Source organism: Talpa europaea (genome assembly GCF_964194135.1).
Source record: "Talpa europaea genome assembly, chromosome: 10".
Lineage (NCBI taxonomy): Eukaryota > Metazoa > Chordata > Mammalia > Eulipotyphla > Talpidae > Talpa > Talpa europaea.
Genome location: NC_140077.1, coordinates 22,985,363 through 22,999,296, shown reverse-complemented (window position 1 = coordinate 22,999,296; position 13,934 = coordinate 22,985,363). Strand labels below are relative to the sequence as shown.

The 13,934-nt window shown below is 39.1% G+C and overlaps 1 protein-coding gene across 4 annotated transcripts in view; it reads right to left on the bottom strand.

Annotated features, from left to right (window-relative positions):
* Positions 1–5,404: 5,404 nt before the first annotated feature.
* ARHGAP19 (Rho GTPase activating protein 19) overlaps positions 5,405–13,934 on the bottom strand; it is a gene marked incomplete at its 5' end in the record, with an annotated part of 46,474 nt that continues 37,944 nt past the window's right edge. For 3 of the 4 annotated variants that reach the window (XM_084245648.1, XM_084245650.1, XM_084245651.1), the window contains 3 exons: positions 5,405–5,580; positions 6,112–6,222; positions 10,225–10,323. In XM_084245648.1, coding sequence (XP_084101774.1) covers positions 5,425–5,580; positions 6,112–6,222; positions 10,225–10,323 — 366 coding nt within the window. In that variant the 3' untranslated portion in view covers positions 5,405–5,424. The remainder of the gene's footprint in view (positions 5,581–6,111; positions 6,223–10,224; positions 10,324–13,934) is intronic. The other variant, XM_084245649.1, reaches the window with a different exon arrangement.

The window sequence follows — 13,934 nt, the reverse complement described above, 5'->3', positions numbered from 1 at the left end:
ATAATCCTACCCATCAACTGTTCACAAATGATCCACTGAAAGGCCAAATTTCACATTGGTCCTTTACTTTCGCTGTTATAGCAGCAAAAGAAAGAAAATAGAGAAAAGGACTCACACCAGACACAAACCCAATCCAGTCATCTTTTGTCTCAGAAATAACACAGCATTTTCAATAGTTTTAAAACAGATCAGAAAATCATACTTTGTTGAGAAACTGCTTCCACATAGAGGCCTGACTCAGTTCCACACACAGGGCAAGAATGTCCCACTGCTTAACGAAGTAGGCACAAACCAGACATTCTTACCTGCCATGTGCCGCTCTCCAGGCAGTGAGGCTTTACACCAGGTCAAAGTCATGCCATTGCTCACCTCAAACTCACGGACATGCCCAACCCAGTCAGAGGTCTGGCCCCATCACCAATCACTCTCCATGCGCAATCTGACAAGGAGAGGTCAGTATAGCAACAGCTCCTTAAAACACTGGTGAAAGCCTTAAGTGCACCCAAAGAACATTTTCTCCTTTAAGTCCTCTCAGTCCTGCAAACATCAATGCTCACACTTCCTTCCTCCGACTCCAACTTGCTCTCAAGGATGTGGTCTAGCCTGCACCCCAGATCCCTAAGAAGGATGCACTAGAATCCCATTCATAAGGAGTTGTCCTGAACATGAAGCCATTCAGGCCCATCCCAGTCACACTCCGGAGCTTCCATACATACAGATCTTTCAGCAAACCTCTAGAAAGCTGTCAGTGACTTTCCCTGAGTCACAGTGATTTGGCACCGAAGTATTACATTGGCACCAGAAATGTTTTAGGTGAGAGGAAACTGATGGAAATGAGTTCAGCAACCACACAACTATTTTGGCATCACTGAGGAAAGGGAGAGAAGGATGGAGAGACACAACTTAACTGAAATTTGATAATTTTAACATTCTAAATTCTCCTTTCTCAAGATCACAGATCAAATATCCTATAATCTCACACCTAAGAAATAATTTAAAATTTCTAGGAAAGCTAGAAATTTTTTGAACACAATAAGGTACTGAAGAATATAGCTTATGAGATTAAGAGCTTTCCCAAAGCTTGAGGTGGAAAAGGGTGAAAGGGTATCTATCTATCTGCCTTAGAGCCCATTTAGATTACCTTTCCAAAAAATGGCTTTTAATAAAACAAAAAACAAACAAGAAACAACCAAAAACCCCATAATACTATCAAAACAGAAAAGCCCAAAATATCAGTTAAAAATAACATCAATCCACTGGGATTGACAGTAGTTAAAAAAAAAAAAAAAATCAGAGTTAAGCACAAATTTCATATTAAAAAAAGTACACTCTGCCTAAGCAAATACACTGAATAAGCACTAGAACCCACCTTGTCTGTCCATTTACTGTGCTGTGTAAGCTGCCTTGTTAGTGGTTTTTCCCATAATAGTGGGGGGGGAAAAAAAAAGACAGAAAGTTGCTAGTGCTGGTTCAGAAGGCAGAGTGTACGGGCATCATCCAGTGAGTGGGGTTAGAAGTATCAGTGAGGTCACAGGATTAGCTGACTTTCACAATTCAAAATGCAGCAAGCAAGCTGCAAGTCCAAGCTTCTCTGTAAGTAGTAATGACTCCTGCCCGCTGCAGAGAAAATCCTGGGTAGACAGGAGAGGTTGGATCCTTCAGAGGAATGCTAGGTTATGAGAGAAACAAGAGCATTAATCACATTTATAAATATTTCTTTATGCAAACATCCTACCTAAAAGCTAGAGTGTATAGTTAATATTTCCTATAAATTGGGCACAAAAGAAAATTGATAATTTAGAGCTCGCAACCAGAGTAATCATTTTGTACATTTGCTCTAATCTCAACTCATTAAACCATCTCAATGGCAATAACAGCCCCCACTTCATTAAGTACATAAACTAAGGTATAGACTACTCTGAGTTCTTTAGGTATTTTACTCATTTGTCCTCACAACCACCTGGACATGAGGTTAACAATCTTGCCATTTTACAAGTACAGAATCTGAAGCCTACACAAATTAAATTGCCCCAAGACACATAGTTATTGGGCAGTGAATCTGGGAACTGAATCCAAGCCTAAGTGAATGCAGAGTTCATATTCTTACCACTACTATTTCTCTCACTAGCAAATGTTTACTAAATGCCTACTAGATGCAAGGCACTGTCTTAATGAAAATAAGAGAAAAACAGAAGACAAGAGGCCTCTCCTGACCCTTGTCTTCCAGAAGAGAAAACAGTTTGAGATTGACAACACATGAGAAATAAATAACTATAATAAATCATATTAAACAGCAATGTTTTAGAAAGTCAAAGAGTTCAAAGGAAAAAGTGTATCTGGCTGGGTTAGCCAAAGAAGCTTTCAAAGAGGAGGTAGGGTTTTGGCTAGACTTTGAACAATGGCTAAGATTCTCACTGCTAAAAATTAATGAGCAGGTGCTAAATCAGTAGTTTATACCTAAGGATGATCTTGCCTCCTCCTCTCATTTTGGAATCATCTGGCAATGCCTGGAGGCATTTTTGGTGTGAGAACTGGGCAAACTGCTGAGTAGAGACCAGGAATGCTGCTAAACCTCCAACAATGCACAGGGTAGCTCCACAGTAAAGAATTTTTTGAACCAAATGTTGCATAGTGCCAAGTTGAGAAACCCTGTACTAAAAAAATGTCTTTTTGAATGATGTTGAGAATACTATTAGTGATGATGATAATAAAACTGGTTTATCTTTTTCAAAGAACATGTTATTTTTATAAAATCACCATTGAAAAACTGACTGTTTCCATTGTGTAAAAGAAGTAAATGGCACATAACTGGATCTGTGGGCTTAGAGAGTGAAGGAGTTCAGATCTGGGAGCAGTTATCGTCCAGAGAGCAGAACTAAGCTATGGAAGTAGACCAAGCTGTTAAGGGGGGTAAAGCAAAAGCAGAGATGAACAGAGAACTTAAGACAGACCACCAACAATCACAAGAAGCGGACATGCAGGCAGACAAGAATAAGTCGCTCAGAAATGGAGAAGAATTAGGGGCCTCCCCTGGTGGCGCAGCGGTTGAGCGCTGGGCTGCAGGGCTGCCCGCAGCTTCTGCAGAGCCCGTTTGTTCCCCAGCCGCCGGTGAGGGTCCCACAAAAAAAGAAAAAGAAAAAGAAAAAGAAATGGAAAAGAATTAGAGAGGAGGAAGGAAGACAAGAATAATGCAGCATCGGGCCTCCCCGGTGGTGCAGTGGTTGAGCGCTGGGTTGCGAAGCTGCCCGCAACCTCTGCGGCGCCGGTTCGATCCCCGGCTGCTCCCGGCCACCGGAGGAGGGTCCCACATGGCGCGCAGACCTCTCCTGCCGCCCGCTGCTCCCCTCAGCAGTGTACTTCGGTCCTTCTGCCTGCTCTGCTCCCCGCTCTGGCTCTGGTGAATTCTCTCACCCTCCCGCGCTTCTGACTGTACCCAGTGCATGTACGAACAAACAAACAAACAAACAAATAAATAAAAATACATGCCTCATTTAAAAAAAAAAAAAGAAGAAGAATGCAGCATCATTTGCAGACAGAGGACATGACCAGGAACAGAGAAAAGTGAAACACCATGGCTTCATTCAGTGGAAGGTCATTCATTATCTGTGGACCTCCACCATTCTGAATCACTAATACTTTTGAGACTCTAATAAAAACTATATATTCTCTCCTTCAGAAAATGCACATATGTACCTACATATAAAATTACATCAACAATATCAGACAAGTTAAGAATACCTGCTCTAAAACTAAAATGTTAAACTGACTGGGCCTCCCTTGTGGCGCAACGGGTTAAGACGCAACCTATGAAGCTGTCCGCAGCCACTGCAGCACGAGTTCCATCCCTGGCCGACCAGGGTGCTGCCCACATGGCGCAGCAGACCTCCCCTGACTCGCCCGCTGCTCCCCTCAGCAGTGTATTTCAGTCAATCTGCTTGTTCTGTTTCCCACTCTGTCTCTAGTGAATCCTCTCACCCTCCGCACCCCAGTTCTTGCATGCATAAATAAATAAATCTTTAAAAAATAAAAATAAATTAAACTGGCTTAATTTAAATTCATTTCTTTCTTCCAAAAAATGGAACTGTCAACATAGAAAGATAATATAATTTCTTGATTAGCTTTCCACAAATGAAAGCAACAAAAGTAGAACTGAAGCAAACATGTTTGGTTTTGACTCATGGATATATAGGGGGAAATATTTATTTTTTAAAGATTTATTTTATTTATTTATGCATACAAGAGCAGGAGTATAGGCCAGAGGTATGTGGGGGAGGGGCAAGGAGATTCACCAGAGACAGAGTGGGGAGCAGAACAGGCAGATCTACTGAAATACACTGTTGAGGGGAGCAGCAAGTGAGACAGGAAAGGTCTTCTGTGCCATGTGGGTCAACTCCCTGTCTGGGGATCGAGCTCATGCTGCAGTGACTGCTGATAGCTTCATCATGCCGAGACTTAACCCGTTGCACCACCAAGGAGGCCCATAGGTGGAAATAATTCAAACACTGACTTGCCTTAATCAGACAGCTCAGTTTAGAAGTCAAAAGCATGGTGGAAAGAAGAAAGATCAGAACATGCATTCAAGTAAAGAAATCTAATTTTCTAGAAAAGAATAAAGATTTGTCCATCAGTATCAAGCTTTTTTGGTTCTCTCTCTCTTGCTGGTGCTTCAAATATGTAAGTAATTATGCTCATGTCCAGTAGACTTCATCTGTTATACACGTCTTATAAAACAAACCAATTCGTTATTTTAGTTATAATTTACTACTATACATTTTAACAATTAACACATGCTTCCCCAATATTATTCCAATTGAGTCTCATAAGAAACCTGTGAAGTAGATTTAACTATTATCCTCATTTTCAGAGGCAAAAACAGGCTCATAGAGAATGAATGGCTTTTCCAAACCAGAGAAATGATGACTCAGATCAAGCCTGGCTACAAATCCCAAGGTCTTTCCTCAGAGGAAAGTACAACAGCCTTTTACCAAAATGAACCCAAGGTGCAAACAACAGTGCCAACACTACGTAATCCTTCTTGTCCTAAATATTCTCAAAATCACGTTACATGATTTGATTTCCAGGGCCCTTCAGCATGAGTTGTTTATCAAGGAAGCATCACTGAATAAATAAGACTAAAGTCTATTCCATGTTTACTGATGATATTCTCAGCATGCCTTCGCTTGGTTTCACAAATTAGTTTACACTTGTTTTTAATTTGCTTAACAAGTATTCTTTAGATATTTTTCATGTCTCCCATCTGCCCAAAAATGCAGGGACCCTGTAGGTCTGTGTTCACAGCTCTACTCCTCAGCACCTGGGACAGTGCTGAGTAGCTGCTCAAGAACCATCTGCTAAATGAACTCAAGGGCAAGTGCCTTGTAATTTTTACACTGCTTCTGGTCGCAGCCATTCTACACTGGGAATTCAAAAAAGGCTACTGGCTGACCAGATGCAGAAAGGAGCAACACTCATTAAGAATATGGAATAAGAGCACTTAGTACCTTTTTTCTCCTCTTTCTTCCCCTCAGACCATTTCAATCTTGTTGGTGTCATCATGACAGGCGGGGAGTCAGAAAATAACTGTAATAAGAAAAAATTTAGTGGCGTGAATGTGCTACTGTCATTCCTATAGACAGGCTACTGAGGAATTACTTGTTCAAATTCAACATGAGAAGTTTTAATGAGACTGATATATTTTTATCATTCATCTTAACTTATTTTATTGCTAGCTTAATGAAGTAACTCTGCCTGAGATGCCTGAAGGACCAGCCCCCAGCTAATGCAGTGCCAGGTAGGCCTGGCTCAAAGGTCACCCACGCTGTGGAGTCTCCCAGAAAGAATGATCCCTCCAGCACTTTGTGGAGCTATTTCACTGTATTTATCTTCTCTGCTTATGACTGGCTAGCTCCTCCTTCAACTCATATGTGTTTGTTGAATAAACCATTAAAAATCTACAAAAATAAGACAGCATAAATGAAAGGATTAACTGAGAAAAGGGAATAATTGAACGGTCCAGTGAAACAAAGGAAAAACAGATGACAGTATATCCGTTGTCCTCCTTCTACAAATGTACACAGAAAGAGAGAAAAAGTCCAGAAAACAGTATCTTACTAGGTTCATATTTTCTTTGCTGGCTCTCTTCAAGTCACCAAAAGCTACAGATTCCGGAGTAGGGGTCTTATTTTTCTTTTCTGACATCATCGGATTTCCTAGGACCTTCCGCTGATTTAGGAAGAGAAAAATATTTGGTTTAGAAACATCGACTATGTTCATATTATAGCTAAACCCACCTTCAGAACCATAGTTTCTTAGGCTAAAAAATAAACTCAGTTTTCTGATAAATTATGTAGGGGCCCTCCCAGGCCATCTGACACTAGGGAAGTCAAAGTGTTCTATAAAAGAAAAACCCTGAAATCATCGCCTCTCTTTAGTGATCACTTTTCCTTTACTGGGCTGAAATATTAGTGCAACTATATAGTCTATTTAAAATAGCTTATACAGGCCAATCACAGTTGCATTTCTAAGAACATGAAAGAAATGCCAGTTCCTTACCAGTGTAGTTTCTTTCCCCTGAAGACATGCTATCCCTGGCGGTATAAAGAGTCCCCGCTTGTCTCCCCACCAAGGGATACTTATGCTGTGTCCACTCCAAGACTTTGCTTCCCTCTCATGGCCTCATACAGGATTGGAAAATTTGGAGGAATTCTTTAAGAGTTTCTAATATAGCCACAAGAGAATACAGGTCTTCTTAAGAGGGTCAGATGACTCTACTGACATTCTGAGTAGGACTAAAAGCCCTTTCATCTCTGAGCAGCTCAGATACTGATGTAACTTACTGCAACAGCTGACAGCGACAATTCTACCATCTTTGGAGAAATCTTCCATTTTTCTCCTTAGAGAATAAATTTTGAATTCCAAAAAAGGAACATATCAAAACTAGAATAAACTCTAAATATAATAAACTCTATAATATATATAGCAGAATATCCTGATGTAATACATTATTTATAAGAGAGGAGGTGGTCTGAAGGGAAAAAAAAACCTAGCCCAAAAATGATCAAAGCAGGATATAAATCAAATAGTTAAAAACAGAAATGCTGGCAAATAAGACCAGTCCCGCTTCCTTTCACAGGTCAAATACTACCTCAGAGCAAGCTAAACTGGGGGCCCAGAAGCTACAGGACAGCTGCACAGTTTCCAGTGAACTTATGAAATAAGACATCTCCTTATTTCACTGCTATTAGGCAGAAACCCATATCAATTATTAGCTCAAAGGTCTCTTCATTTACAATGAAAACCTTTTACTCTTGTTTTATGAAACTAGCTAACATTTTTTTTTTAAGTTGCTGATAGAATTCTAAAGTTCTAAATTCCCTCAGTAAAAGATGGGCAGTTGCCAAGAGGATATACTATTTATTTACATTTCAAGCAACAATTAGCAATACATCTAGAACCAACTGCTTACTACACTCACCTAACTTTAGTCAAAGAAACATCTGTTTGAGAAACATTTATTTGACTATAACTTCTCCTGTTATCAAGACAGGGAAGTCAGGGCCTCCCGGGTGGCACAAGGGGTTAAGCACCTCACTATGAAGCAATCCGCAGCCTCTGCAGCACACATTCGATCCCCAGCCGGCCAGGGAGCAACCCACATGGCGCAGCAGACCTCTCCTGACTCGTCCGCTGCTCCCCTCAGCAGTGTACTTTGGTCAATCTGCCTGTTCTGTTCCCCCTCTGTCTCTGGTAGATCCTCTCACCACCCCCCCATCTCTGGCTTGTACCTCAGCTCTTGTATGCATAAATAATTAAATCTTTAAAAAAAAAAAAAAAAAAGACAGGGAAGTCAGAAGGAATGCCAGACTTTCAAGTAAAAAGAACCAATTTGTTAAGTTTTTACTAGCCATGTCTGAGCAAGTGAATGCACTACTAGGATGAGAGCAAAGGGATTTTTATTTTGTGTGTGGTAAAACACACACATTAAATGTGCCATTTTAACCATTTTTTTTTTAAAATACTATCATCGTGATTTATTTTTTTAAAGATTTATTTATTTATACAAGCACTGGGTACAGTCAGAAGCACGGGAGGGTGAGAGAATTCACCAGAGCCAGAGCGGGGAACAGAACAGGCAGACTGATGAAATACACTGCTGAGGGGAGCAGTGGGCATGGCAGGAGAGGTCTGAGAGCCATGTGAGACCCTCACAGGTGGCTGGGGATCGAACCGGCGCTGCAGAGGCTGCGGGCAGCCCCGCAGCCCAGCGCTCAACCACTGCGCCACCTGGGGAAGCCCCATTTTAACCATTTTTAAATGGAGAGTTCAGTGGCATCAAGCATAGTCAGATTATATAAACATTAACCCCACCCATTTCCAGAACATTTCAGATTCCCAGAGAAAACCTCTGTACCATTAAACAATCACTCTCCACCTAATTTCCCCCAAACCCTAGCAACTACCATTCTATTTTCTGCTCCTATGATTCTGATTACTCTCTTAGAGCAAACGTCTAAGTACGCCATATAAGTAACAGAACAATTTTGTTCTTTTATGACTAGCTTATATCACTTAGCACAATATTTTCAAGGTTCACCCTTGTTGTAGCATGTGATATGACTTACTTCCTTTGTAATATTCCATTATCTGCAAATGCTCTTTTATTTCTCCATCTATCAGTGGACACTTGGGTGGCTTCGACCTTTTGGCTACTGTGAATCATGTTGCCACAAACTTGAGTATACAAATATCTGTTCATGTTCCTACTTTCAATTCTCTTGAGTATGTACCCAGAAGTGGACTTGTTGGATTATGTAGTATTTCTATTTTCAATTATTTAAGTAACAGTCATACTATTTTTCATGGTGATTTACCATTTTAGATTCCCACCAACAGTGCAGTGGAACAGGGCTCCAATTTCTGGAACCTCACCACACTTCTTACTTTGTTGTGTCTTTTTTTAGTAACAGTCATTCTAGTGGGTGTGAATTTGATTCTCATTGTGGTTTTGATTTGCATCTTCTCATGTGTTTACTAGCAATTTGTGTAAATTTTTCAGAGAAGTGTCTATAAATCCACTATTGATTTTTTAATCTGGTTGGGATTTTGCTCTGGTTGTTAAAAGTTCTTTAAATACTCTGAATATTAATCCCTTACGTTTTACAAATGTTTTACTAATATTTTCTCTCATTTTATGGGTCCCTTTGACTTTGTGATAGTTAAGGAAATTTTCATGTCAAGCAAAACCAATGTCCCAGAGGCTATTCAGCCCCAATGGATCAGGACTGAGAGTGAATACTAAACTTATCGATTAATGATAATAACTGCAGCTTAAAGAAGAAAATTATATAAATTACAGGGCAATTTTTAGGATACTAATTTTAATTTTATGCAAAGAACTCCTTGATGTTGCCGTCAAGAGTTCATAGATTTTGGAATGTTAAAATAATTTTTAAAAGGAAAAACAGCAGAATAAGAATGTTGCTAATCTCTCTTTAAGTTAACCAGAAACTTGCCTTTATTTATGTCTAGAAATTTGAACTCCATAGTCAAGTTATCTACTGCCACCTGATGGCAGTATCCCTTAACTACAAGCTCCAATTGTCCATGAAGACATAAATTGAGTCTAATCTGCAAACATACTGGTGGTGGCAATAGCACAGAAATAATAGATAGATAGATAGATAGATAGATAGATAGATAGATAGATAGATAGATAGATAATTTATTTTAAAAGCAAGATATTTAATGAATTTAATACAAAGATAGAAAATACAACAATGGATCAAAATACTAAGATTATAAAAATTTGAGTTACCTAAAATTCACATTAGAAAATCTACTTCCTAAAATTTCCCTAGTGTCTTATCAACTTTCTCATTTCTCTGTGACTTCAGCAAATCACACAATGAAGCATGTAGCACAAAGCAGGTCATGAAGCAAAAGAGACTCATTACTCTGCTTAGGAACAAGAACTCTGTCGGCAATCCAAAGGGAGAAAGAAGGACCTTTATTTCTTTTACTCCACTTATAGAGTTCCTTTTCTGATTTGAAAAACAGCAAAATGCTTTGAATAATAAAATTTTTTCCAAGTTCTATCCTTAACCCCTTACAGATGAACCCTTTATAGGATGCCAAAGAAAAGAACACTGTTATGTATAAGAAAAATCAGACCGTTAGTTACATTTTCTCACAGTCAATGCTAAAAGGCAAGCACAGCATATCTACCTTAATAAGGCCACTGAAGGACCGTGAACGGGCCCTCTTCTGTACCCGGGGAGTAGAAGGTTCTTGCCCTGGTGTTTGGGTCACAGATTGCTTAATAAACTAAAAGAAAACATAGCAAACATTTTGTTAATATTTTCCCATCAAAAGGGAGCATTCTATGACAACCCAATACTGTAAGTGTAATGATCCAGGAAAAAAAAGGAATAATTGAGTCCATACATAAATAGATTAGCAGGTTGGCAAATCAGTGAGGCAGAAATGATGCTGCCAAAAAAAAAGAGTCAAAAATTACTCTGGAAATTACTCTGAGGGGGTAATTAAATTAAAAAGTACATACACACCATCAACGTACAAAAAAATGAAATCTAAATTAGATCAAGCTTTTAGAATCGTAAGAGGACTGCGGAACACATTAAGTAACACTACAAGTATGGCAGAAAAATCCAGACTATGAAAACTAATCTGATTTCTTTCACAAGTACAGAGAGAGAGATGTATGTATGTGTGTTTAAATGCAATGCAGGGGGCATCCTCGGTGGCGCAAGGGGTTAAGCACCATACTATGAAGCAATCCGCAGCTTCTACAGCACGAGTTCGATCCCCAGCTGGCCAGGGAGCAACCCAAATGGCACAGCAGACCTCTCCTGACTTGCCCACTGCTCCCCTTAGCAGTGTATTTTAGTCAGTCTGCCTGTTCTGTTCCCCACTCTGTCTCTGGTGAATTCTCTCATTCCCACATCTCTGGCCTGTACCCCAGCTCTTGTATGCATAAATAAATAAATATTTTTTAAGAAAAATAAATGCAGTGCAGTATCCTGGAGGAGAGAAACAATTATTAGTGTAAAAACTGGTAAAATCTGAATAAAGTCTACAATGTTACTAGTAATGTACCAGTGTTAGTTTTAACAATATTAGCATTAGTAGTAATTGGGTAAAAGTCACATGGGAATTCTCTGTACTATTTTCGCAATTTTCCTCTAAATTTAAATTACTACAAATTTAAAATGTATTAAAACAAGCACACTATGGCAATTTTTTAGGGAGAAAAATGAAGGCAAAGAGTGAAGGAAGGGCCTAATACTAAAAGGGACCTAGTACATGTATCGAGCAAAAAAAAAAAAAAAGGAAAAAAGGGCATCGTGCCCTTTGGTCATGCCACTTCTAGGAAGTAATCTACAGTGAAAGTATTTACGAACAAAATTTGTCAACGAATAAATGACCTACTTCCTCAATGTGCCCAGTAGATGGCAAACTGTATATATATTAGGTTATATGATGAAATATGCAACCATTAAAAATGTTTACAGCCTTTTAATGATATGGAAAATGTTCATGATATGATGTTAAGTGAAAATGGTAAGATATAAAAAACTAAATATATATTATAATCTCAATTAAGCAAAAGGATAAAATGTGAAATACATATTCATGGTAAGAAACTCCAAAATGTTATCAGTGGTTATTTCTGGATAATTATAGGAGATTTTTTTACTTTTTTCTTTATACTCGTCTGGAAGTTTAAATGTTTCTATAGTGAGAAATTTTTCATGGAGAAAAATTAGGAAGTAGTAAAATTATAGTATCTTCAAAATAAATGGCAGTATTTTAAATCCTGCAAGGAAGTTTTTGTTGTTAATGTTTTTTTGTATTTTTGCATGGAAGACTATGGTGTAGACTAGAGGTGATAGTGGGTGGAGAGTGTGTGAGAGGATTCACCAGAGACAGAGTGGAGAGCAGAACAGGAGGATTTACAGAAATACACTGCTAAGGGGAGCAGTGGACGAGACAGGAGAGGTCTGCTGTGCGATATTTAAATCAGCTCCCTACCCAGGGATGATAGTGCCGCAGCCATGATAGTGCTGAGACTTAACCCCTAAGCCACCAGGGAGTCCCAATGCAAGTTTTTGAGCATACATCAGAAAATGTGTATGCTATCATGCTTATTGACTAATGGAGAGATTAAAGAAAGAATACAGTATGATCATAACTCTGTAAAATATATATCCATAGGAATTTGCTCTATTTTTTTTTATCTTTTTTCCTTTTGACTAAAAGAAATATTCAAAATATAAACACTGTTAAGATGAGTGACTTAATTTCTTCTATCCTTCCCAAAGAAGAAAAAATACTGGGTTTTTTCCTTTGTATAATCTTTAACCGTCAATGTTCTTGACGAGAAAAATTATACGTTTCCTACCTGAATAGCTGTCATAGTTTGTATTCAGAATTAAATTATTAAACTGCTTTGAATCTGCAATACTCAGCAAACACCCTCACAAATTGCTAGATCTCAAAGTAACTTCAAAGAGAGTGATAGAAAACTTCCCTTAAAGCACTTCCCTAATTGTTGAGAACAGTTCAGTCCAACATTTTCTGAACACTTATTTATGTCTGGTCCTATATTTAAGATAAGGTATTAAAAAAAATAATAAAAAGACTCCCCGCTCAAGTAAGTCCCAGTTGAATAAGAAGTCAAGAAGCTGACCTTGTCTGTTCAGCTAAAATTCAAGAGAAATTGAGACAAATTTCCTGAGGAAAAAAACTGACCAATCATTAGGATTCACTCAAGCAACATTCAGAGTCTCAAAATGGCAAATAAGAGGCCTAATTTTGCTCCTATAGTTAAAAAATAAACAAACTTAGTCACAAGAATTCCTAATTTTAGTATCAGATTAAAACCTTGTTGTTTTCCAAATGCAAACAACTCATTAGTAAGAGCTACTACTTTTGTTCTCTTTAATCTTTACAACCATGAAACATGGACATTACAATTACCACTTTACAAACAAAATTGAAATTCAGAAAGATTAAGTTATTTGCCAAGTGAATCTGACAGGTTTAAACTGTGAGACAAGGGCCTCCCCGGTGGTGCAGCAGGTTGATACAGCGTTGTGAAGCTGTCCGCAGCCTCTGCAGCACAGGTTCGATTCCCAGCCGGTCAGAGAGAAACCCACATGGCACGCCAGACCTATGCTGTCTTGCCCGCTGCTCCCCTAAGCAGTGTTTTCAGTGTCCTTCTGCCTGTTCTGCTCCCTGCTCTGTCTCTGGTGAATTCACTCACCCTCCCGCACCTTTGGCCTATACCCCTTCTCTGGTATAAATAAAATAAATCTTAAAAAAAAACAAAAAAAAACCTGTGAGACAATATAACTGCTGGTTCTCTCTCAGCATACTTGGTACATAACCAAAATTAGAGAAACTCTTAACTATAGTTAGATCCTCCTGTTTTTTTTTTTTTAAGATTTTAGTGTTTTTTTTTTTTTAATTTATTCATGCATACAAGAAATGGGTGTAAGCCAGAGGTGTCGGGGGTGGGAGGATTCACCAGAGACAGAATTGGGGAGCAGAACAGGCAGATCCACTGCTGAGGGGAGCAGTGGGCAAGACAGGAGAGGTCTGCTGTGCCATGTGAGTTAGCTCCCTGGCCAGGGATCAAACTCATGCCGCAGTGGCTGGTAATAGCTTGATAGTACTGAGACTTAACCCTGGGCCACCAAGGAGGCCACAGATCCTCCTGTTTAACTATAGAAATCCAAGCATCTCCACTCCTTTCCCCACTGGGCAGTAGTACAGAGATCACACCCACAGTTCCACAGACAAGTTCACTTTCTCGACTGAATCAATACTTGGTGCTAATAAGAGCCAAAACTTATATGAGATTCTTAACAATATTCCCATTGGGGCCTCCCTGGTGGCGCAGGGGTTAAACA